The sequence below is a fragment of the Chrysemys picta genome, chromosome 22 (assembly GCF_011386835.1).
Source record: "Chrysemys picta bellii isolate R12L10 chromosome 22, ASM1138683v2, whole genome shotgun sequence".
Lineage (NCBI taxonomy): Eukaryota > Metazoa > Chordata > Testudines > Emydidae > Chrysemys > Chrysemys picta.
In genome coordinates this window covers 15,190,374-15,214,391 of record NC_088812.1, presented here as the reverse complement: position 1 = coordinate 15,214,391, position 24,018 = coordinate 15,190,374, and the positions used below count along the sequence as shown (strand labels likewise).

The 24,018-nt window shown below is 46.3% G+C and overlaps 1 protein-coding gene across 1 annotated transcript; it reads left to right on the top strand.

Annotated features, from left to right (window-relative positions):
* The first annotated feature begins 9,329 nt into the window (after positions 1 to 9,329).
* On the top strand, positions 9,330 to 14,385 carry LOC101941010 (pro-glucagon-like). The gene is made up of 4 exons (XM_005291869.4): positions 9,330 to 9,433; positions 11,390 to 11,542; positions 12,617 to 12,685; positions 14,122 to 14,385. The coding sequence occupies exons 1-4, from the start codon at positions 9,333 to 9,335 to the stop codon at positions 14,129 to 14,131; spliced, it is 333 nt and encodes a 110-aa protein (XP_005291926.3). The 5' UTR covers positions 9,330 to 9,332; the 3' UTR covers positions 14,132 to 14,385.
* Positions 14,386 to 24,018: the final 9,633 nt, after the last annotated feature.

Sequence of the window (24,018 nt, the reverse complement as noted above, 5' to 3'; positions counted from 1 at the left end):
CCATCCTTCCTCTCTACCTTCTACTGCCAATCCCATCACCTGCTCTCATCTGAGGATTGGGAGGGGGGAGGTTCCTCCCCTGGACCAGTCACTGAGGCCAAGGCGTCAGAGGCAGCACAGCCCCTAAAGGGAAAGGCACAGATTAAGCACACAGGATGAACTAACGCTGACAGAATCTACATACATCAGTCATAACATACACCACAGAACCCCTCCTCCGGCTGACGAGGTCACCGCTGAAAGGCTTTGCCACTGAACAGACTATCAGGAATACACACAGCAACCAGGGCCTGCAACAGGGCCGCCCAGAGGATTCAGGGGGTCTGGGGCAAAGTGGGGGGGAGCTGCGGCACTTGTACTCACCTGGCGGCGGTCCGGGTCTTCGGCGGCATGTCGGCAGCGGGGGGCCCTTCAGTTGCTCTGTGTCTTCTGCAGCACTGAAGGACCCCCCACCACCAAAATGCCAGCCGAAGACCCAGATCACCGCCGGGCCAGGGCTCTCGGGGCCCCTGCGGGGCCCATGGCCTGGGGCAAATTGCCCCACTTGTCCCTCCCTGCAATGAAGCAAGGAAGCCAAGAACCACAGTTGTGTGTCTGGGTGACCAGATGTCCTGATTTTATAGGGACAGTCCCGATTTTGGGGTCTTTTTCTTATATAGGCTCCTATTACTCCCCAATCCCTGTTCTGATTTTTCACACTTGCTGTCTGGTCACCCTAGCTCCACCTGCTGCAAATGCTCTGCGATGAACTTGTCTCAGATCCTTACAGCAGGCTGGGCAGGTGAGATCTGGGCTGAACCGTCAGCTCTGATCTGTTCAGACAAGACAGGCTGGGAGAAGGTCTGGTTTAAATCTCAACTGGTACATGCACAGACAGTAGGCTGGGCCTCAGAGGGGTCAGCACCACTTAGTTACGCCTGCTCTGGGGTATACAATAAAAGGCACAGGCAGGGGTTGTGTGCTCTAATGGTTAGGGGGGAATTAGGAATCGGGAATCCTGGGTTCCATTCCCAGGTTTGGGATCTAGTATTTAGAGCAGGAGAGCTTCAAGACTAAGCTTGATAAGTTTATGGAGGGGATGGTATGATGGGATAGCCTAATTTTGGCAATTAATTCATCTTTGATTATTAGCAGATAAATATGCCCAATGGTCTGTGATGGGATGTTAGATGGGGTGAGATCTGAGTTACTACAGAGAATTCTGTCCTGGGTGTCTGGCTGGTGAGTCTTGCCCACATGCTGATCGCCATATTTGGGGTCAGGAAGGAATTTTCCTCCAGGGCAGATTGGCAGAGGCCCTGGAGGTTTTTCACCTTCCTCTGCAGCATGGGGCACAGGTCACTTGCTGGAGGATTCTCTGCACCTTGAGGTCTTTAAACCACGATTTGAGGACTTCAATAGCTCAGACATAGGTCAGGGGTTTGTTACAGGAGTGGGTGGGTGAGATTCTGTGGCCTGCGCTGTGCAGGAGGTCAGACTAGACGATCATAATGGTCCCTTCTGACCTTAAAGTCTATGAGTAGGAATCAGGATCCCTGGCTCTGAAAGGGAGTGTGTTTCCCAGTGTTTAGAACCAATCCATGGCTGCTTTGTATTATTGCTGTTCTGGGGAGACACCAAGTGGTGAAAGAAGATGGGACCACAACCCTCCAATAATTAGACTACGTGTGGACTGGAAGAAGGATCTTCTTCATGGAAACATGTAGTACCTGTGACATAGCTCCTCCCCTCCTGTAAATGTGTCTCTCCCCAGTGTTGCTAACTCTCACAATCTGCTCAGGAGTCTCACACTATTTAGTGTTTTACTTAAAGCGCCAGCTCCCAGAGCCATGGGATTTGGTGGGACTCGCAGCTTCCCTTTGAAAAAACTAAAGGCTAGTTTCTAGCCCCAGCAATGACAAAGATTGAAAACGTGAACTGAGTGCACCTTATTATGATGATTTACCTTCAAGTCTCAGAAACCAGCCGCCAAACAAAATGAACCCCCGCAATATATATATTTAAATCTAAAGATTTGTTTAAAGCAAACACATGATTTTTGAATGTTTGGGGTTAGCGATACCATGTACGACACCCTGTGTCATGATCTCACTGCCCTGACTCCCTTCTAACTATTGGGGGAGGGGTAGCTCAGTGGTTTGAGCATTGGCCTACTAAACCCAGGGTTGCGAGTTCAATCCTTGAGGGGGCCCATTTAGGGATCTAGAAAAAAAAAATCTGTCTGGGGATTGGTCCTGCTTTGAGTGGGGGGGTTGGACTAGATGACTTCCTGAGGTCCCTTCCAACCCTGATAGTCTATGATTCTATGCATGTGCCAGGGTTCCTTACTATTCTAGCCAGCAGAGGTGACAACATCTATAGGTAAGTTGGCCAACACTGTCCACCATAAGACCCTATTTTCAGTTGCTTATAACTTTGCCACATTTTAGCCAAAGTTTTCTGGGCTGGGTGTCTGCCTCAGCCTGAATTATTTTATTGTACCTTATCTTTTTTTAAAACTTTCAAACTACCACACTTCAGATGTTTCCCAGGATAAGGTCAAGGAAAGTTACATTATTTCACCCATGGCAAAATAAATAAATAAATAAATACATAAATTTCACAACTGTTGGATCGAGAAGCTCCAGCCCCTCCATGCTTTCAAGCAAGGACTTAAAATTTGGCAATACAATGAGGGAAGTCACCACCTGAGCACCCCCTGGCAGCAGAATGCAGTATTACAACTCCTCTCCCCCCCCCCCCCCCATCTCCCTCCTTTGGCTCCCTATGGCTTGTTCTGGCAACTTGGCCCTCCAGCCAAATCACACTCAGTTTGCTCCCCCTCCTGGAGTTCAGGGGCAGTAAATAAAAAGGTCCAGCAAAAGAATCTTCATGTCCAACCAAAATAATCTCCTGCCATGCCTGGGCTCAATGAAAAGTCCTTTTTCCAGACTGCTGACTCTGGTTTCTTCCCCATGGAGAGTCCAAATTGAGTCAACATGGAATGGACACCCATTGCTTCCAACCAGTCATAGCCCAGCGGCTCTCAAGGGCTGCCCTCGCCCAGTCCGTCTGGGCTTCCTGGAGCACACGTTGCTCCCCTGACTTGTCTCACAGGCCCTTTGCAGCTCTCTGCTGCTTCCTTCCTTGCTACCGTGCCGAGAGCTCTCAATCCACCCAGCATCCTTTTACCTGAGCCTATTAATCCATGCAACGAAGCTAACGGATATCATCTAGGGAAGTGGCAACTGAGCCAGCAAAGATGTGGCTGGCCGAGCCTGGCCATCTTTAAAGGCCTAACCAACCTCTGACAGGCAAGGGAGCGCCCTCCGGGTCAGGAATGTGTCTTTTGCGGTTCCCCTGGGAAAGCTGCCCAAATTTTACCAAGGGATAAGCTGCTAAAAAAAAAATTCAGTTTGCACATGCTCAGTAGAAAGTTGTTGGAGCTCAGCAGCTACGTTTTCTGAAGATTTCATCTGCACAGAGCATGTGCCATTCCCTCACAGCTCCTATATGCCAACCAGCTTGCACATGAACCTCCATCGCAGGGCGGCTGGGCAGGACTTTCTCTACAATTGCTATTCTCGGCACCAATACAATGGTCCCTCACCTCCCCAGCAGAAGCATGCCTTGTCAGTTATGCCCAAATGTCAAATCCAGAGCTTGGCAGATCGCTTAGAAGAGCAAAATGCTTCCCTGCCAGGAAAGGAAGGGCTCAGATTTCAGACACAACTGTGTTAAGCGCCCCCCATTTTGTCCCAGGGCTAACTGTTCATTTTGGATCCAAGCCATTTTCTTCATTGATAGAAGGAAAAGAAAAAAAAAAAAAAAAAATACCACACCGCACCCCTTGGACAATATTCGCCCTAAATCAGTATTTCCCGAGCAGTTGTGTGGGGTGTTCTTGTAGTTCATGAGAATCTTTGTTTCAGGGGGTAGCCGTGTTAGTCTGTATAGTCTGGTGGTACTTTCACTCTATGCATCCGAAGAAGTGAGGTTTTTACTCACGAAAGCTTATGCCCAGATAAATCTGTTAGTCTTTAAGGTGCCACCAGACTCCTTGTTGTTTTTGTGAGAATCTTTGTTACAGTAAAATTCACATTTTTGATCATTACTGGAGCGTCCATCTCATTCTGCAGCTATAAGAATCATGATGAACCCTCGTATTTTTAGATATACTGGTTGAAACTGGATTCTTTCCCCATCCCTAGTAACTGTCACAGCTGACGTCTGGAGTCCTTTACAAGGTCATGAGATCATTACACTATATCATAACAATGTCCCTGCAAACTAAATTGGGTAGCATTAATAAACAGGTAATATGGAGTGACGTGCTAGAGAGCAGTACAATTTGGACCTGTTTTCCAAAGGTTGAGCTAATTAATCTATTATTGCCTTGCTTTTGTGATGTCAAAAGCTCTCTTTTAAAACCATGATTATACCTAATTAGCAGAAGGTTCTTCTAGTCCGGCACCCATTTGAACCACAGTGATATTTGGACAGGGATATTAAAAAACCCTCTTTGGCGGAAAGATAATTACTTGGCTGCAATAGGACTGTTCCGAGACTGAAAAGCGTGAAGAACGTGAACAGCAGAGAAGTTAAAAATTGGAGCCACTGCATCTGTGTCGATACCAAAAGTTATAGGAATCAGACTGGGTTGAGCAGTCTGAGAAGAATGAATGAATCAATTCTGCAACAGAACAGGAAGTAGGAGATTTTCAAAAATGCTCAGGGCTGTTCCCAGTGAAGTAAATGGTCAAACTCCCACAGCCAGATTCTAATCTCATTTATACTAAAGAGTTGTCTACCTGGCAAGTTACTCACGGCAAGCCATTATATGAATCTACGGCGCCCTAGCTTGTAACATCCGGTGTGGACACTGCAACAGTGCACATGAAGTCCCTGAGTGCACCTTGATGTATATAGTTGATTCACAGCCTGGCTTGCCACGCAGTGACTGGCCATGTAAACAAGTCCTAAGGCCCCTTTATACCGCTCTGGTATTGTGAAGAGGCTTCAGTATTGCTGTAGTGGGTGTGGCTGCCCCATAGCACCACCTACTGGCCAAGCATAGTGGGCACTCCCTTGCCTCAGTTTCCCTCCCTGAGGTGAGTCTCCTCAGCTCTCAACAACCCAATCTGTGGTGGAGATATGGCTTAGCCCTCTGGCCGCCGACTAAACAGAGTCCCAATGAGCAAAATGGTGGTTCTGCTCTTTGGAGCTTCTCTTCAGCTCATCTCCTGGCCTTGTTCCTAGCTCCTTTGTGGTCTACCTTTGAAAATATTTATGGCTGGGACAGAGCACGCAGCCTGGTTCCCCGGTGTACTATTCTCAGCCTCTTTCTGTGCTCTGTGCCGTGTATCCTTTCCCGCTCCGGTTAGCGCCCTGGATCCCCAGGCTGGTTCTCCTGCCTATCTGCAACTCCACTCTCAGACGACTTCTAATGCTTTATGGTGAAGCAGCCTCTCCTATGTACCTTCATGCCACTTCACACTTACCCTGCTCCGTATCCTTAGAAAACAGCAACCACAGCCGAGCTTTTCTGGTGTGACCCTACTTTCCTGATACACCCACTAAACCCCTCATAGTATATTCCATCACCTTAAAGCCTCTAAACTCTTCACAAAGAACCCATCTTTCCTGGAAACACTCCCTACATTCCCACAGCAAGTGGGCAGCTTACATGCGTTCCACAACCCACCGTGGTGTCTATTCAACAGATAGAAACGATTCTTCACAACACAATGGCCAGTTAGCAAGTCTATATAGGGGTCCTTCACTCCTCCTGTCGGACTTTAGAGTCGCACGTTACCCTCTATTTTGGGGGGCATACTTCATAGAATCTTCTTCCTCATCCCTCCTTGGTCCATAATTCTTGCCATTTCTTTTTTAATCCTTTCCTTGCTAAACTTTGAAATTCCTGCTTACTCAAAGGAACCAGTTTGTTTGGCAATTTTGAGTAGTCGAGGGGAAAAAATCATCGATTTAGGGTCAGACCAAAAAGGGAAATATTGAAATTTCTGGCAAGTCAAAGACGAGAAAAAAAAATTCATTTCTGGTCAAATGAAATGTTTTGTTGCAACACTATCAAACCACTTTGTTTGGATTTTGGCCATTTGTAATTTTTTTTAATTAAAAAGTTAAATTCAAGTTCATTTTAAAACAAAAGTCAAAATGTTTCATTTTCAAATATTTAGATGAAACATTCTGATGTGTTTGTTTGTTCATTGCAGGAAAAACAATCAGCCCCTCAAAGTAAACAAATACTAACAATGTGGCAAAAGTTGGTATTTGGGGGGGGGCCACAAGGGAAAACGGGGGAGGGGGGGGAAGAAAGTTCCAGACAAAATATTCTGGCCATTTACACACATGCTGGTAGAGCGCCATCTATTGGTAAAAAAAGTTATGTAACATGGTCCATAGTTTTGGAGGACCAATAAAGTTGGACTCCAGTTTACACAGCTCTAAACAGGTGGTGAAAATTCTAATTCCCACTGGAGTTCCACCATTCAAACATTTGCTCCAGAATAGCATTGTAATCAATGTGGGACTGGGAGATCAGGGAAATGAGACAAAGAGGGCCTCCAACAGGCCTGGGTCTTAAGGAAAGAGGATGTAGAGTCCCAGGCTGACCTAGCTCACCGGGGTAATGGGAAATCTCCCGCAGTTCCAGGCGACAGAAATTCTCCACCAGTGTTTAATGCTAGACCTGAAAACTCTCAGACAGAGGTCTCTCAGCCCTTCCTTTCCCCAAGAGGAAACCTGCCGCTGCCTCGCTCCCTTCAAAGCCAGGGGACAGCTCCTTCAAATGGCAACAATGAAGAGCATCCCAAGATGCAACGCAGGCACTGACATCTACTTTCTGCCTCGGGCACTGGTATCCCCCAGCAGTCCTTGAGGGGGCCATTTAGGGATTGGGGGCCAAAAAAAAAAAAAAAGTCTGTCTGGGGATTGGTCTTGCTTTGAGCAGGGGGTTGGACTAGATGACTTCCTGAGGTCCCTTCCACCCCTATGATTCCTGAGTAGGGGGTGAATAACCTGACAATCATTCTTCCCCAGAAGGGCTGAGAAGAGGGTGTAAAGTTGCTCCCAATTACCCACCATTTGAACAGATTTTCTGCTGGAGGGGGTTAAAAGGATTTGCAGTAAATGTTGCCTGTGCAGAATTTTTCACTGCAAAGACTAGTGTGGCATTCATGCATTGGCAGGGAGCCCTGGTGCAGAGGCCATATGGGATAATAGTGCCCTGGCAGGGGGTTGGACTGGATGACTCAAGCAGTTTTCCTTCTCTAGCTTCAGTGATATAGAAATGATTAGAACAATTTTCACAGAAGGAAAAACACTGCGTCCTTTCCCCAGGACACATCAAAGCAAGCTGGTCTGATCAACTCCCAAATATTCCCCAGAACTGGGCTGAGAACAAGCACCAAATCAAAAGGCGCGGGGCCAGATCCTCAGCTAATTTGAATCAGCGTCGCTCCATCAAAATCAGAGTGATGCCAGTTTACACCAGCTGAGCATCTAGCCTGTTTCAGGGGGAAGTTAGAGGTGGCCAAAATAGGGCTTGGGATGGAAAGTTCATCCTCAGTAGACAAGTTCAATCCAGGACTTTAGTTTAAGCAAGTCGTTGTAAGACAGTGAGGGCTGGTCCACACTAAGCCCCCAGTTCAAATTAAGATACGCAACTTTAGCTACGTGAATAACGTAGCTGAAGTCGAAGTATCTTAGTTCGAACTTAAAGGTACTTACCGCGGGTCCACATGCGGCAGGCAGGCTCCCCCGTCGACTCCACCTACTCCTCTCACGGAGCAGGATTACCGGCATCGACGGCGAGCACTTCCGGGATCGATTTATCGCATCTTGTCTAGACGCGATAAATCGATCCCAGAAGATCGATTGCTTGCCGCCGAACCAGCAGGTAAGTATAGACGTACCCTGAGATTCCTCATTCATTTATATTTCAAGAGCACCTAGGAGGCAAACTCATGAGCCATGACATTGTGTCAAATCCATCTTAAAGTTATTTGAGATTCATGGCTGATCTTCCAGAGATCAAGGACGATTATCAATGTAAGTATTTTTGTCCCACAATGGGGTGGGTTTCTTTGGCACTCTGGCTCTTTTCTTTTCACTTGAGCAGAAAGGTGTTTGGAACAGAAACCCTGCAGGCTCAGAAATCATTTCTCCACATAGGATGTGTTGTGGCAATAAGGGACTAGTTTATCTACAAGGGAAAAATTGATAGGTAGCTTGATTGGTCTGAGCACTGCAAAAAACACGTTGCTGAAGGCGTACGTTGAAAAAAATGCGGCAACTGTATTTTTTGCAACAGATCCACACACATAAAAAAACCCACCATGTAATGATTCATAACGACCCATGCAACTGAAACCAGGAGTACCGGTGACCCACCTGTCATCTTTTAGCATCCTGCTAACAAGCTTAAAAGCACTGGTGAGGAGCAGAGTTTAGCCACAACCGGTTTGTACAAGGAAAACAAGATTCTGATTTTAGGAGACCACTGGTTCTTGTGCAAGGTAAGCCTTTTCCCCCTTCTCAGTATCCAGTTTCAGCACTTTGAAGAAGTGAAGTCAGGGTGATGTATCTGATGGTTGGGAAAGGCTTAAACAGTCTAAATTATTCATGAAACTAGGGAGATTTAAAAAAAAAATCAAATAATCATTTGGATTTTGACTAACCTCCTCAGGAAACGGTCTGATTTACTTGCTTCAGTGATGTGTTGTTGTCCTAGAAGTGACCAGCTAAAGGAAGAGATGGGGATAATGAGCAATTTCAAACGTTGGGGCTCAAACTACCGGTCCAGGGGGCGCTGCTACACCCCCTGGCTTGAAGTGGATTCCATCATATACAGGGTTTAGAATTTGATTCATTGGCTCTCAGCATCCCACCCCTCCCCATAAAAATTGTTCCGGCACCCCGGTTTCAAACCTTTGAACCATTATTAATTAGATCTTCTAAAGGGTGTGTGTGGGTGGGTGTGTGACATATATATATATATATATATATATATATATAAATACACTAAAGATTGTGAGGTGCGCAGCTGGCTGCTATAGTAAGGGGGACCATATAGACAGGAGTGCAGGGTAAGGTTTATTACCATAAAATGAGTCTTTGAAATATACAGCTGTTTTCTTGTAATCATGTACTTTTGACTAACCATTATATATGCCTATAGGTAATCAGGTCCTAGGATCCAATTTTCCACCCATCGAAGTGCTGGAAATGCACTTCGAAATTACTTGTGTTGTAATTCATCCAGCTAAGTCTGGATTTAGTTTGTTGGCAAATTATAACCTTGGGTGTTCTTGTCTTGTACAGAAGGCCAAATGAAAAGCATACAGTGCCTCTTCCTATATGGACTAGTAATCGTGGTGTTGATTCCAGCCAGCTGGCAGATTGTTCTCAACAATTTGTCCGATGAGTCTAGGTAAGGTGCGTTTGAAACTGACAAGTACACCGTGGGTTGGTGGTACCGGGCTGAAGTAGGGGGAGAGAACACAAATGCGACCCATCAGATACAGCTTAATCATGTCAATTACTTGGTTTTATTTGGCTTTGCTGCCAGGTGATGGTACGGCATATTGCGATGGGTAGCAGATGAAAAAGTGAATAAGATGGTGAGGTGCATTAGGAAAGGAGCAGAGAATATGGACCATATTATTAGGCACTGCAGTATCATCTAGGAGCCCTAGTGATCATAGGATGGGAAAAGACCTCAAGAGGTCATCTAGTCCAGTCCCCTGCACCCATGGCAGAGGGCTAAGTATTATCTAGACTGTCCCTGACAGGTGCTGGTCTCACTTGCTCTTAAAAATCTCCAGTTACAGATATTCCATAACCTCCGTAGGCAAATTTATTCCAGTGTTCAACTATCCTGACAGTTAGGACATTTTTCCTAACGTCTGAACCTAAACCTCCCTTGCTGCAATTTAAGCCCATTGCTTCTTGTTCTAGCCTCAGAGGTTAAGGAAAACATTCTCTCCCTCCTTCTTGTAACAACCTTTTATGTACTTGAAAAAAAACTGTTCTCATGTCCTCCCTCAGTCACCTCCCGACTAAACAAACCCATTTGTTTCAATCTGCCCTCATAGGTTATGTTTTCTAGACCTTTAATCATTTTGGTTGCTCTTCTTTGGACTTTCTCCAATTTGTCCACCTCTTTTCTGAAGTGCGTCACCCAGAACTGGACGCAATACTTCAGCTGAGGCCTAATCAGAGCGGAAGAATTACTTTCCGCGTCTTGCTTACAACACTCCTGTCCTGCTAATACGTCCCAGAATGATGTTTGCTTTTTTCACAACAGTGTTACACTGACTCATTTAGCTTGTGATCCGCTCTGACCCCCAGATCCCTTTCTGCAGTACTTCTTCCTAGGCGGTTATTCCCATTTTCTATGTGCACAGCTCCTTCTTAAGTGGAGTACAGGTCTGTCTCATCTTACGCAGGGGTTCCGTTCCACCGTTAGCGCGTAAAGCGAACACCGCATATAGTCAAAATTACATTGAGTTCAATGGCGGGCAGACTCGCCCACACTACAGGTACAGTATTCAAATTGTTATTTCTCTTTTTTGTTTTGCTTTTGCCGACCACGTAAAGCTGAAATCGCGCATGTTAACTGCGCGTAAGATGCGACAGACCTGTACTTTGCATTTGTCCTTATTGAATTTCATCCTATTTAGTTCAGACCATTTCAAATTTTAATCCTATCCTCCAGAAGCACTTGCAACCCCTCCACAGCTGGATATTGTCCTGATGAAGCAGGACCACATTGTGCTCGTGTTGTATAGATTTGGTCCTGTAAGACACTGAGCAGGCAGTGCCAGGTCCTGTTGTAGATTATTTGGTAACTAAGAGGCAGTGGGTCCTAGTGGGTAGAGCACTGGACAGGGATTTAGGAGAGCTGGGTTGCTCCTAGCTCTGCCACTGGTCTACTGGGGGACCTTGGGCAAATCACTTCACTGCCCCGTGTCTCAGTTTCCCCATCTGTAAAATGTGGATATGATGCTGACCCCCTTGATAAAGCACTTTGAGATCTACAGTAGACGCGCGCTAAAGAAAGGCAATGTATTATTATTAATTGTATATAGTGTAGCTCTGCATAAGCAATGTATGTTTTGGTATTATGGCAGCACCTACAGGCTCAGGCCAAGATCAGGGCCCTGTTACGCTAGATAGTCTGGGCCCTGGAGAACTTAGTCTAAACACACCCAGGACAAAAGGGATGGGACTTTCCTACAGTTACGTTGTCATAGCAAGTCAGCGGCAAGGGCAGGAACAGAATTCATGCCTGCTGACTGCTGCCACAGCGTGCTCTCCACAGGACCCTGTATCCATCCCAGTGCAGCACCCTCCTTAACGTTTCCCATCCCTCTCTCCCAAACAGATGGCAATCTTTTGAATCGAAAAGCGCTCAGAGTTTTACTTCCGACATAAAGCGGCATTCTGAAGGCACCTTCACCAGTGATTTTACCAGATATTTGGACAAGATGAAGGCCAAGGACTTTGTGCACTGGCTTATCAACACGAAACGTTACAGGTATACAAGCGGAATATGGCTGAAATGGTAGAACAGAGACAGTTCTAGGCAGACTCCTGAGAACGTAGCGACTTAAGGATTGGAAGGGGGCGGCCTAGGACTACTTGAAAGATTTCTGTCAAGGCCATTTCATAGTGGAAAATTGTGGGTTTTGACAAAATGAATTTTTTCATGCAAGTATTGGCTCTCTGTGGGAAATTTCGATCTTTTGTCAAAAAGCCAAAAACACAAAACTACCAAAATAGTTTGGCCCAAACCAGAAAATGTTGGTGGCCCAAAGTTTTTCAGGATTCAAAATTTCCACCCAACAAAACTTGAAAATTTTGTGTGGAAATGTTTAGATGGCGGGGTGTGGGGGAGGAGGAGAAGAGAAAACCCCACACACACTTCTTCGTTTGTCAAAATTTTCTGTGGAAATTTTCTAGTGGGATGGGGAGTGGGTCAGATTCCCACAGAGAGGAGTCAAGGCTGGGTTCTTTAGGAAAGCACTGGAAGCATGTCTCCCAGGCCAGGCCAGCCAGCCAGGGCTAGCTCTGTTCGAGCTAATGCACTAAAAATAGTAGTGGGGACGTTGTGGCAAGGGCTGAGGCATGGACTAGCCACCCAAGTACAAGCCCACCTGACCCCCTGGGTGTATTTCGGGTGGCTATCCCTTGCCATAATCTCCACACTAGCTCGAGCAGAGGTAGCACATGACCATCTACCCAGGCTGAAAGGCCTGCGTCCAGCTGCAGTGTTGACAGCATGGAGACAGGGCCTCTGAGAGTATCAGAATCCCTCTCTGATCACCCAAATGGCAACGCCCCAGGCCAAGCCAAGGTCGTCCGGGCAGCTCTGAGAGGCAGGCACATGGGCACAGGCATCTTGGGTGAAAGAACGAGAACAGAAGTCAACGAGGGGCAGTTTTTAAGGGGGAAGAGTTTCCGAAAGATCAGGCAGACGGGAAAGACGAGGCATAAATAAAAAATAAATTTCTTCTGCTCTTTAATAATGCAGTATACCAAGGAGTGAGGGTTGAATGGATGTTTTGCACCGTTAGTACATTCACAGATGGGTTTTCCTTGTTTTCCACAGCTCTACAAAGAGGTACATAAAAGGAGACCACAACATCATCTCCTTCCCTTCTGACCACTCGCTATTTAGGTCAGTCAGATACACTTTGAATTTCCAAACGTCTATTTCTCGCAAACTGCTCCCATAGCTAGGTTGTCCTGACTTCTGATCTGACAGCATAAGCTAAAGAACTAGTACATGAGCTCGAGGTCAGTAGCAAGGGGGGCGGAGGCAAACAGCAGCGTTCGCATGGATTACACACTCCGGTTGCCTGGGAAGACTGTCCCAAGCAGAGCGGGTTGAGAACATTGTGTAATCAAAGTCAAAATGTTTCATGCGACCGTATCGATTCCAAAGATATTTTCCCCAGAAATTGTTCGAACTGGTTCAAAATTGCAGCGGCCTATTTTGTTCAGACTGTCCTGGTTTATTGCTCTCCGATTTTCTCAGATTAAATTTTAATCTTATAGCTAATAATATAGTTCTACATTCTCAAAGCAAGAAGGTTTCAATGAGGTTTTTCGGTGTTTCCAAACTGAATTTTTTTGGCATTTCTGTTCTGCAAAAAAATAGGACACGTCCCAAACTGGGATGGAAAAATTGAAAACACAAGTGTCAGAAATGCCATTTGTGACTAGCTCTCGTAGCAAGCAGTAGAGGGCTAGAGTAATTCCATTCAAATCAGCAGCAGATACTGAACTGGGGACTTGCTTTCTGCTCCGCATGGGCTCCTACTTCCTGGGCTAGAAGAGCCACTCCCTAGTAGCCCCATAGACCTACGTAGGCGGTCTAAGCAGTAGAGCTGGACATTGTGTTAATGTTGGCCAGTCAATCTACCAAGCAAAAATGATTCATGGAACTAATTCAGCGCTAGGCTGTGGTAAGGGTGTAGTTAGACTGCCCAGCGCAGAGCCAGACTCAGTATTATATTTAGTCCCTGGTGCCTCCTGGCTGGCTGGGTGAGTGGGGAAAGTCATACCTGGCACAGAGCATCTTCCCCTCTGTGTTGGCCAATGCGTTTGATGGGGCAGAGTCAAAGCTCCACTGCTCCCTGCCCTTGCCAAGCCGATCGCTGCCCACTGGCAAAGGAAGGGTAGTAGAAGGCTGACAATACTGCTCTATGGGTAGCAATACCAACAGGTTGCACCGGAGAAAAAGAGGGAGCTTTATGCCCCGTTACTCCCCTGTGCTGATGCATGCGGAGGGGCAGCGTCTCCGTGAATCAAGACTAAAACCAAAACAGCCGTGAGCTGATTGTGAACAGTCTGCAAACAGAAAGAGAAGGGGACTTCATTGTCTTTCTAGCCCAGTGAATAGTACACGTTAACCAGACCCTGCCTAAAGCATTGACCTAGTAGCTACTGATTTAGGAGGAAATCTATACCTATTTTAATCCCAAAAGTAAGCCATCCATTGCAGTCCCAGGAATCGCTGAATAGCAGTGGCGAACACTACTGGCAATATAAACCTGTTTCACTGCCCTATATGCCTGAGCTCCCATGGCGTTGTGTGTGTTTGTTTCCTAGGTCTGATTAGCCACCAGACCAAGAAATCAGCCTTGCGGAAGGATCTTCCCACAGCTGTCTCGTGGATCTAGTCACATCTGACAATGATCAAAGGATTCCTCAATGAAACTGAATTGTACTAAGTGTTCACTGCTCCCCAGCTATTGTCATGACAAGGTATAGTGAAATATCCAACCTCTGTGACTAACGAGGGCAGCATGCCATGTTAAACTGGGTTTGTTTTGAGCCTTTACGCCACTGTTTTAGTGTTGTCTGTGGGCTGCTTCTCTGGCACCAGAGTTTCTGTACGTTCTCATAAATGACAATAAAGCCATGGTAAATGAAGCCTTTTGTTTTCTCAAGCCAAGATCTGCCATACTTTAGAGAAAGTCAACCTGATCATTTTCCAATTTGCACCATTAGTGAAGAAACATCTACCAAACAGCGTCCAAGGGCCGAAGATATTTAAGGTTCCATGTCACGAACACACTGAAGCATGTGCTAAACATTAACACAGGGCTGTGTGAGAAAGGACTTTGCTCCGAGACATCCATCGCTCTATAGAACAGTTGGACAATGGGGTCCTGGTCCGTGAGGAGTACTTCATATAATACAAACAGAAAAAGACTGGCAGTTCTAAATATAACTCAGCCTGTTGGACTCAGATTAGAAAAGACACCTGCAAGCCCCAGAGCATGCAGTTAGAGAAGATTAAGTAGCCAGGCCTTGCTTTTATACAAGATAACTTTTCACCCATGGCTCTCAAAGCACTCTACAGAGATGGTAAGGATAATTTTCGTAAGTATCACTCTCTCTATTGGGAAACTGAGGCACAAAGGCAGGTTGAGTTACCCAAGACTACTCAACAGCCTAGCCAGGAATAGAACATGGTTCTCGGGGATCCCTGCACCAGGGTCTAGCCACAAAACCAGGGCTGTGCTCTGCCCTAAAGCCACTGTTTGAGCACATTCTTAACTTTAAACAGCTGCTTAATTCCCAAGAAGTCCATGGGATTTCAGCAAGCACTTTGCCAAGTCAAGGCGTTAGCTCAATCCAGACATCTCTTCGGACTTCACTGGGGTCAGGGACATGTGGCCAAAGGTGGAGCACAGCTGTTTGCTTTATGCATTTCAAGGCCAATTTAGTGGTTCCTATTTCCACCCCCATCCCAGGGTACACTCACCACAGATAGCACCTCCTCCTGGCCACTCTGGGGATTAGCTCTTTCCGGGTCCAAGGCTTGGGGCATTCGCTGCTGCTGACTCAGCCGGTTCCCTCTTCATGACTTGACCCTCCAGCCAAGTCACTATGTGAGTTTCCCCTTCCAGGGGACCAAAGTCTTTTCTAACCAGCAGTCTTCTCATTCACTACCCCTCTGGGGCCACTTCCCCAGGACTGGTAGGGGAGCCCACACTCACTCTCTGCTCCAGGTTACAGTCCAGGGACCCTATGACTGTCAACTGTAGGATCATGGTTCTCTTTTCCTAGACTCTCTCCTACAGCTTCTGGCTTCCCCCTTCTCTAGGTGCTCCAGCTCCCACCTCTCGGGATGTAACTGCAAATCACTCAGTTCTCCCACACCATCTAACTCCCAGGGAATAACTGCAGGCTACTTCCCTGCAGCCCCTTTCTTTTGCTAGCCTTTTTCCTAGCCCTGCCTTTTCCTTCTCAGCTGAGCACCCTCAGCCTGACTTTGGCCACCTAATTCCCCTCAGCTGTGGCCTTAGCTGGTTAATTGGCCCCTTCTCAGCCTCATTAACCCCTTCCAGGCATAGGTGTTGGAAGTAGGGGTGCTGCCGCACCCCCTGGTTTGACATGGTTTCCATCCTATCCAGGGTTTACAGTTTGGTCCAGCACCCTTGCTTCTGGGCTATTGTGGGGGGAACACCCTCCCCCCCCCAAAAAAACCCAGTTGTATCTGCATTAGGGTTTGTAGAACTGTTAGCTGTTTGGTAGCACTCGCTGGCAAAGAAAGGAGATTCTCATCACTGAATCTTGACTTGATTAAAGGTGGCTCGCCCCTTTCTGAAGGGGGGGGGGAAAGAAGTGAATCTAAAACTGAAATAAAATGCCTCTCCTGAGCGGCTCCACAGAATAAAACGCAGGAATGTTGCTATTAGAACAAGCAGTCACGCTCTGTAGCGGTCATCAGTACGTTTGTCAATTCCAACCTCTTTTGGTTTTAATCCATTAGAAGTTGGGGAATTCACTGTCCTCTAAGAGTCAGGCATCCAACTCCCCAATAAGAGCTGGTCTCCTTTCTTGCACTGCTGAGAAAACTTTAAGTGCATGGGGGAAGGTTAAGCCCATTGAGAGGCTTCCTAAAGACATCTCTGTCTATACCAGGGGTGGGCAAACTACGGCCCGTGGGCCAGATCCGGCCTGTCAGCCATTTTAAACCAGCCCTCAAGCTTCCACTGGGGAGCAGGGTCTGGGGCTTGCCCTGCTCCGGTGCTCCAGCCGGGAAGCAGGGTTGGGGGCTGCTCCACGCAGCTCCCAGAAGCCATGGCATGGTTCCCCTCCGGCTCCAATGGCCCACTGTAATGGCCCGCTCCGGCGCTCCAATGGGAGCTGCAGAGGCGGCGCCTGCAGACGGCACAGCATTAGGCTGACCAGATAGCAAGTGTCAAAAATCAGGACAGGGGATGAGAGGTAATAGGTGCCTATGTGAGAAAAAGACCCCAAAATCAGGACTGTCCCTATAAAATCGGGACATCTGGTCACCCTAGGCAGCGTGCAGAGCCCCCTGGCCACGCCTCTGCATAGGAACCGGAAGGGGGACATGCCGCTGCTTCCAGAAGCCACTTGAGGTAAGTGCCACCCAGAGACTGCACCTCTGAGCCTCTCCCCATGCCCCAACCCCCTGCCCTGATCCCCCTCGCACCCTCCGAACCCCTCGATCCCAGCCCGGAGCACCCTCCTCCCCCCCAAACCTCTCACCCCCAGCCCTCACCCCCAGCCCAGACATAGCTGCCTCTCGCACCCTGAACTCCTCATTTCTGGCCCCACCCTGGAGCCCGCACCCCCAGCCGGAGCCCTCACCCCCTCCCACACCCCAACCCCAATTTTGTGAGCATTCATGGCCCGCCATACAATTTCTATTCCCCGATGTGGCCCTCGGGCCAAAAAGTTTGCCCACCCCATGTCTATACAGTAGGGTGCTGGGAAGCTGGGCATGAAAGGAAAAGGGGAAAACATGAATAAATCTAGTTAGAAAAGCTGGGAGAGCTGGGGAGGGTGTTGATGGAAATCGGTGAGGAGAGGCTGGCCTAGCCCATGGCATCAGATTAATGTCTACGTCTCTAGCCATTTATTGTGCTACACATACACTGCCCAATTTAGAATCAGCTCGTCGCTTCTTTCACTAATCCTCCCCAGCCCCCCCAAGCTGAATGACAAAAGATCTTGTCCCCTTTTGCAATAATTAGGGGCAAAGCTTTCTCTCTACTGCTATGACACCCTTCCCCTCCACTGTCCTTTTTTCACCCCAAGTCATAGACACTCTTCCTACCGACACAATACATCAGCTACACTCTGCCACGTCTCTTGTGCCCAGGAAAATCAGCAAAACAGGCGGCATTCACAGTGCATTTTAATTTGGATCTCTGTTACCACCTTCAGGCCTGGACTCCGCAAGGTGTTTGCCCAATGTTAAGCAAGCAAGTCATCCCATAGATTTCAGCGACTCCTCACAAGCTTCAGGTTGATTTCCATGGGCTTAGTGTTGGCTTCTTGTTTAAGTGTCTTGCTGAATAAAGGCCAAAGGCTGTAGAGTTTGGTGAGTAATACGCAGCAAATTATATTTGTTGTGGATTTGGATAAGGTTTTCAAAAGCGCCAAAGGGTAAAATTTTCAAAAGTGCCCACGGGCCAGATTTTTCAAGGTAACTAGTAGGATCAAAAGGCACCTAAATCTCATTCATTTCAATGGGTGTCCAGGCTTTTGAAAACCCCATTAGGGACCCAAATACCTTTTAAAATCTGGTCCTAAGTCTCTAGGAGTAGAACTGGGATATATATTTTTTATCAACATTTATTTTTGGTCCAAAAAAATTGCAGATTTGGTGACACCAAAATATTTCACAAATTCATATCAGTTTCACCAAATTGTTTTAGTTGGAAAAAGCCCTCAAAAATAAATAAATCTGAAAAAAATCAAAACATTTCAATTTTTCCATCTGAAATGTTTATTTCGAAATTTCATTTATTTGTTTTTTAAATTCAACTGTGAAGAATGGTTGAAATTTAAACAAAATGTTTCAATTGACCCCAAATGGTTTTGGTTTGGTTCTTCTGACATTTCGATTTTCTGGAAATTTCAAAACATTTAGTTTTGACTCCTGAAAGTTGTTTCAACCTGAAACAATTTTTTGTTGTGCAGCTGTAGGAGCGTAAGTCCCATTTTCAAATATGATGAAGGACCACATTTTTAAAGGTAATTAGGCACCTCCTGGGATTTTCAAAAGCATTTGGGCAGACTCATCGAGATTAATTTAGGGCCCCAGCACGTCATGTTTGCTAGGGCCGCATCCCCTCCCATTTCACTTGATTTACACAGACTTTTGGGGACGGGGGCCTGAGCTCAGGTTCCCGGTACAATTGTCTCCCTTTCTGTATCTAGCCACCTAACACCCACTGAAATTAATGAGATCGAGGTGCCAAGGTGTTTCTGAAACTCCCGCTAGGGGCCTAAATACGTTCATTGAGATTTAGGGTAAAAATGTTCAAAAGCACTGTGATATGGTGTCCCTGCCTAGGGCGCCCTCCAGTGGCAGGCTGCAGCATGACCTGCACATCTGCTTCCGTTTCCCTTTTTTCCTGCCTACAAAAGGAGCATAGCCCTCGTTGTGAAATACAAAGTCCCACCTCTGGACATGATTTATTCATATACACCAGTGGAGTAGTTCCTCCAAAACCCTGGTCGTAGAACCATTCCCGGCAAACCCACAGTCCAAGTATACAGGTAACCCCGTTTTCCCAGTCCTCTCTTCTGGGACATCACCTCCAGGTCCCCCACCCAGGCGTCAATAGCAGCACTGCATCCCCAGTTCCATTTGTCTTTAGTCCAGGGCCCCACACTCCAGGTCGTCCATCTGAGAGTGAGCCATCCCCGGACTCTTACCAGTGTCCCCCAAGAGAGCTCCCCGCAAGGTTCCTCAGGGGAAGCGCTCTCCAGCACCTCACCCCTCCGGCAACTCTCCACTCCAGTCCTCACCCCAAGGGCTACCTGCAGTAGGCAACGAGGCCTGGGGAGTGGAATGCAAGTCCTACCCCTGCTCGGGCAGGGCCTGACCAAGCTGGACCTTTCCCTTTTTCCTAGGGGACCCCATTGACCAAACTTTCCCCAGCTGTGGTCAGTTCTCACCAGAGGTTCTGCTCCAGCTCTTTGCTGAACTCAGCTCCCTTGACAGGGTCTCCTGTAGCTCTCTCCCGCTGCCCGTCTCTGACTTGTTTTTTAGGCAGCTCTCACTTGCCGATCACCTCCATCGAGAGGCCAGGTGCCTTCTCGAGCCGGGTGTATTGGCTTCTTTCATCTCAAAGGGCCAGGGTCACCCTGTGAGAAGCACCAACGGGATTTAGGTGCCTAAATTCCATTTTTAAAAGTCACTTAGACGACTATGTGTCACTGAAAGTCGATGGACTTTAGGATCCTACATGACTTTGGAAAATGTTACCCTGAGCCACTTCTGACCATTAACACATGCTTAAATTGACACATCTGAGACGTCTCATTGAGCTCTATTCACCTGCTTAAAGCTAAGCACATGCTTAAGGGCTTATCTGGATCAGGGTCAGAGTGCACTGCCACCCCCCCACACACACAAAACTGAGCACCTTGGTACAGTCCTTTTCCTCCACAAAACAGAGAAAAACAATCAAACACACCTGTGGTTTCCTTTGGCTATATCCGCAAAGCCACCCCAGCACTGTTTACTCAGTGTTCCCTTCTCCCCCGACCGCTGCTGCTTCTTACTCAAAAATATATCTGAAAAGCCCCTTCGGATTCCTGCCAGATCTCTCAATGTGCAGCGGCAGTCATAAAAGCAAAGTGTTGGGAATCGTTAAGAAAGAGATAGAGAATAAGACAGAAAATATCATATTGCCTCTATATAAATCCATGGGAACGCCCACATCTTGAATACTGCGTGCAGATGTGGTCGACCCATCTCAAAAAAGATAAATTGGACCTCAGAAAGGTTCAGAAAAAGGCAACAAAAATGGTTAGGGGTCTGGAACAGCTGCTGCATGAGGAGAGCTTAATAAGACTGGGAAGATTAATAAAAAGAGACGACTAAGGAGGAATATGATAGAGGTCTATAAAATCTTGACTCATGTGGAGTAAGTAAATAAGGAAGTGCTATTTACTCCTTCTCATAACACAAGAACTAGGGGTCACCCAATGAAATGAATAGGCAGCAGGTTAAAACAAACAAATGGAAGTATTTTTTCACACAACGCACAGTCAGTCTGTGGAACACTTTGCCAGAGGATGTTGCGAAGGCCAAGACTATAACAGGGTTCAAAAAGGAACTAGATAAGTTCATGGAGGATCGGTCCATCAATGGCTATTTGCCAGGATGGGCAGGGATGGTGTCCCTAGCCTCTGTTTGCCAGAAATTGGGATTGGTCAACAGGGGATGGATCACTTGATGTTTACCTGTTCTGTTCATTCCCTCTGAAGCACCTGGCATTGGCCACTGTCAGAAGACAGGATACTGGGCTAGATGGACCTTTGGTCTGACCCAGTATGGCCGTTCTTATGTTCTTTCCAACAGCAGGATTTTTCTCTTTCAAATACACTGAAGGTGGCATTCAGAGTCAAACACATTTTTTTATTATTTTTTTCAATTATTTTCGATGAGCTACAGATCAATCAAAGACAGGCACAGTTCCGACTGTTGAGGTACCACAATCACCAAGCAACATTTCACAGACATGAACCACAGGACAACAACATTTTTTTACATCACAAACAAAACCCCCAGCCCTGAAATAAAATCAATCAAATCACATGTCGGACTTTTAGCAAACAGTTTAATTTGTAAATAACACATAGTTCAATTCTGTTTTCCAGTTTTATTTACAACGTGGAGTGTTTTCAAACTACATCATCTCTTACAACAAAATAAATATATTTCAGTATCTCTAGAAAGAAAATAAATTTCTCCATTTCTACATGTAGCGTACGAGGAGGAAAAAAATATACTAGAAAAAATGTGCCAGCACCTTTTTACATTTTTTTCCTTCCTTGTTTAGGGAATATTATGCACATCATTTTAGCTACTATTTTCAATGGGACTGAAGGGAACCAGGCATCAGATTCCCTTCACGAAATTTGGTACCCAACTCCTCCCAGCCTTTGTCATTCTCTGAACTAAAAACACCAGACAAATTAGATCCATCAGATTTACAGGGGACTATTAAAAAATGCCTTACAAGAGCGAGCAAAGACATGAACTTACGTGACTGTAAAAGAATCCACCCTTTAGAAATTATCTCTGTTTATTGGTACTATTGGTGTTTAAAAAGAAAAAACGATGCCGATTTAAAACACCTTGAGGTGATGGTACATTTTGCTCCAGGGGGAAATTTTCAAAGGCACACATGGGAATTAGGAGCCTAATTTCTAGTTAAAGTCAAAGGAGTTAGGTACCAAACAGTCACATGTGTCTTTGAAAATCTTTCCACAGTGTATTACAGCATTGCCAACCTCGAGTAGTCAAAAATCCTAAGTCAGACCCTCCCAAAATCAGAAGAATTAAAATCATGAGATTTTTTTAAATTGAAAAATCCGGGGTGAGAGGGAGTCCTGCTGGTTTTTTTGAATGTTAGGGTTCGCTGGAGTAACATTTTCAAGTTTTTCCCTGCAACCACGAGAGCTAGATTTTTTTTTTTTAATAAAAGCTGAGATTTTCATGTCATCACCTGACTCCAGGAGCTGGGCCTTCAAATCAAAACACCGACATAACATTTGTGAGAATATCACGAGAGCTGGCAACGCTGTGGGATTCTGACTTCATCATAGTGCCAAGGCAGAATGTAAGAATAATCCTCCAAGGAGAGCTATGAAATGGTTAGAGCGATGCTTGAAACGAATGAAAACAATTTATTTTAAAGGAAGGGAAAGGCTAGTAATGATGCATGAGTAGAGGGAGCAAATTTTCCCCTGAGATGCAAAGAGTTTCCATTTTCCTTAAGGCGGAACTAATCCAGACTAGTTTTAGCAGGATTTTTCATCTTCAGACGCTGGTGGAAGTGTTACCTTTCAAGTCACCAAGATCATCTAGGTCTTTGACCTCTCTGGCTGAGACTGTTGTATTGTGCTCTGTCCTGAATACACCAAATTATGTCTACACTGCAAAGAAAAACCCACGGCACCGAGTCTCAGAGCCCGGGTCAATTGACTCAGGCTCACAGGGATTAGGCGGTGGGGCTAAAAATAGCAGTGTAGACATTTCTTTTCGGGCTGGAGCCCCGGCTCCAAGACTATCCCACCCCGCCAGGTTTCAGAGCCCCAGCTCCAGCCCAAGCAGGAATGTCTACGTTGCTATTTTTAGCCTTGTGAACCTGGGTCAACATACCCGAAGAGACACCAAGTGGTGAGAACACAGCGGCCTGCGTGGTGTTGCTACTATCGGGGAGGGATAGCTCAGTGGTTTGAGCATTGGCCTGTTAAACACAGGGTGGTTGTGAGTTCAATCCTTGAGGGGGACACTTAGGGATCTGGGGCAAAAATCAGTACTTGGTCCTGCTAGTGAAGGCAGGGAGCTGGACTTGATGACCTGTCAAGGTCCCTTCCAGTTCTAGGAGATAGGATATCTCCATTAATTTTATTTTATTTTATGAACCCCAGAACATGCACTTGTATTAGCTCTGCCTTCAGAACTGGTTGCAATTCTGCCCCCGGTGGCCTTATGGGGCTGGCAGCTGCATTTAAGAACAGAGGGGTTCTCTTTACCATAGAGCGTCCATCACCGTGGGTTGAACACAGTAATAAAGATTCCATGGTGCTAAGGTGACCAGATGTCCCGATTTTATAGGGACAGTCCCGATTTTGAGGTCTTTATTACCTATTACCCCCCCACCCCCTGTCCCGATGTTTCACATTTGCGGTCTGGTCACCCTACATGGTGCAGTCCCTGGAACCAGCCCTAGGGGAACCCTGACTTTGGAGCTCCCCTTGTTGGTGTGGCAGGTATCAGGGGTTGTCGGGGTTAATCACAGGCTGCACTGTTCTTCAGCCAACTGCTCTACCTTTCTTCTTTGTTTGCTCTGACTCTGGATAATTTAGCCTGTTGTAGGGATTTGCCGCAGCTCTGCTTAGTGCTGCCCTCTAGGGGCAGCTTTGAGCACCTTGCTCGATGCACTTTGTTGCTGCAAAGAGTAGAACCGGGCAAAAATCGTTGACAGTTTTGGGGGGGGGGGGTGAAAAAAATACAGATTTGGTGACCTCTAAAGACTAATTTGTGAGGATTGGGGAAAAAAACAACCTAAAAAACTCCCACCGCTCCTCCAAATTCCATTTGCAAGAAGACATGCTTTGATTTTTCGAGTTGAAATGACTTTTGGTGTCCAATTTTCCTTTCATTTGATTTTAAAATAATAAAAAGGCTCAAAATCTAACTGCATTTTTTCCCATTCACCAAAAAAAAATTGGGAGGAAAAAATCTTTTTCATTTCCACCCTGAATCAGCGGTGGCAGTCAATGTTCAATTTTTCATAATTGCCAGAGACCTGAAAAAACTATTATAACATCACAGAATCATGGAAGGGACCTCAGAAGGTCATCTAGTCCAGTCCCCTGTACTCAAGGCAGGACTAAGTAATAACTAGACCATTCCTGACAGAGGTTTGTCTAACCTGTTCTTAAAAACCTGTAACGACAGAGATTCCACAACCTCCCCTAGTTAATTTGTTC

Coding starts and splice junctions, on each gene's coding strand:
- LOC101941010 (XM_005291869.4), top strand. CDS start 9,333: ATGAAAAGCATACAGTGCCTCTTCCTATATGGACTAGTAATCGTGGTG. Junction 9,434..11,389: donor AATTTGTCCGATGAGTCTAG/GTAAGGTGCGTT, acceptor TCTCCCAAACAG/ATGGCAATCTTTTGAATCGA. Junction 11,543..12,616: donor ATCAACACGAAACGTTACAG/GTATACAAGCGG, acceptor TGTTTTCCACAG/CTCTACAAAGAGGTACATAA.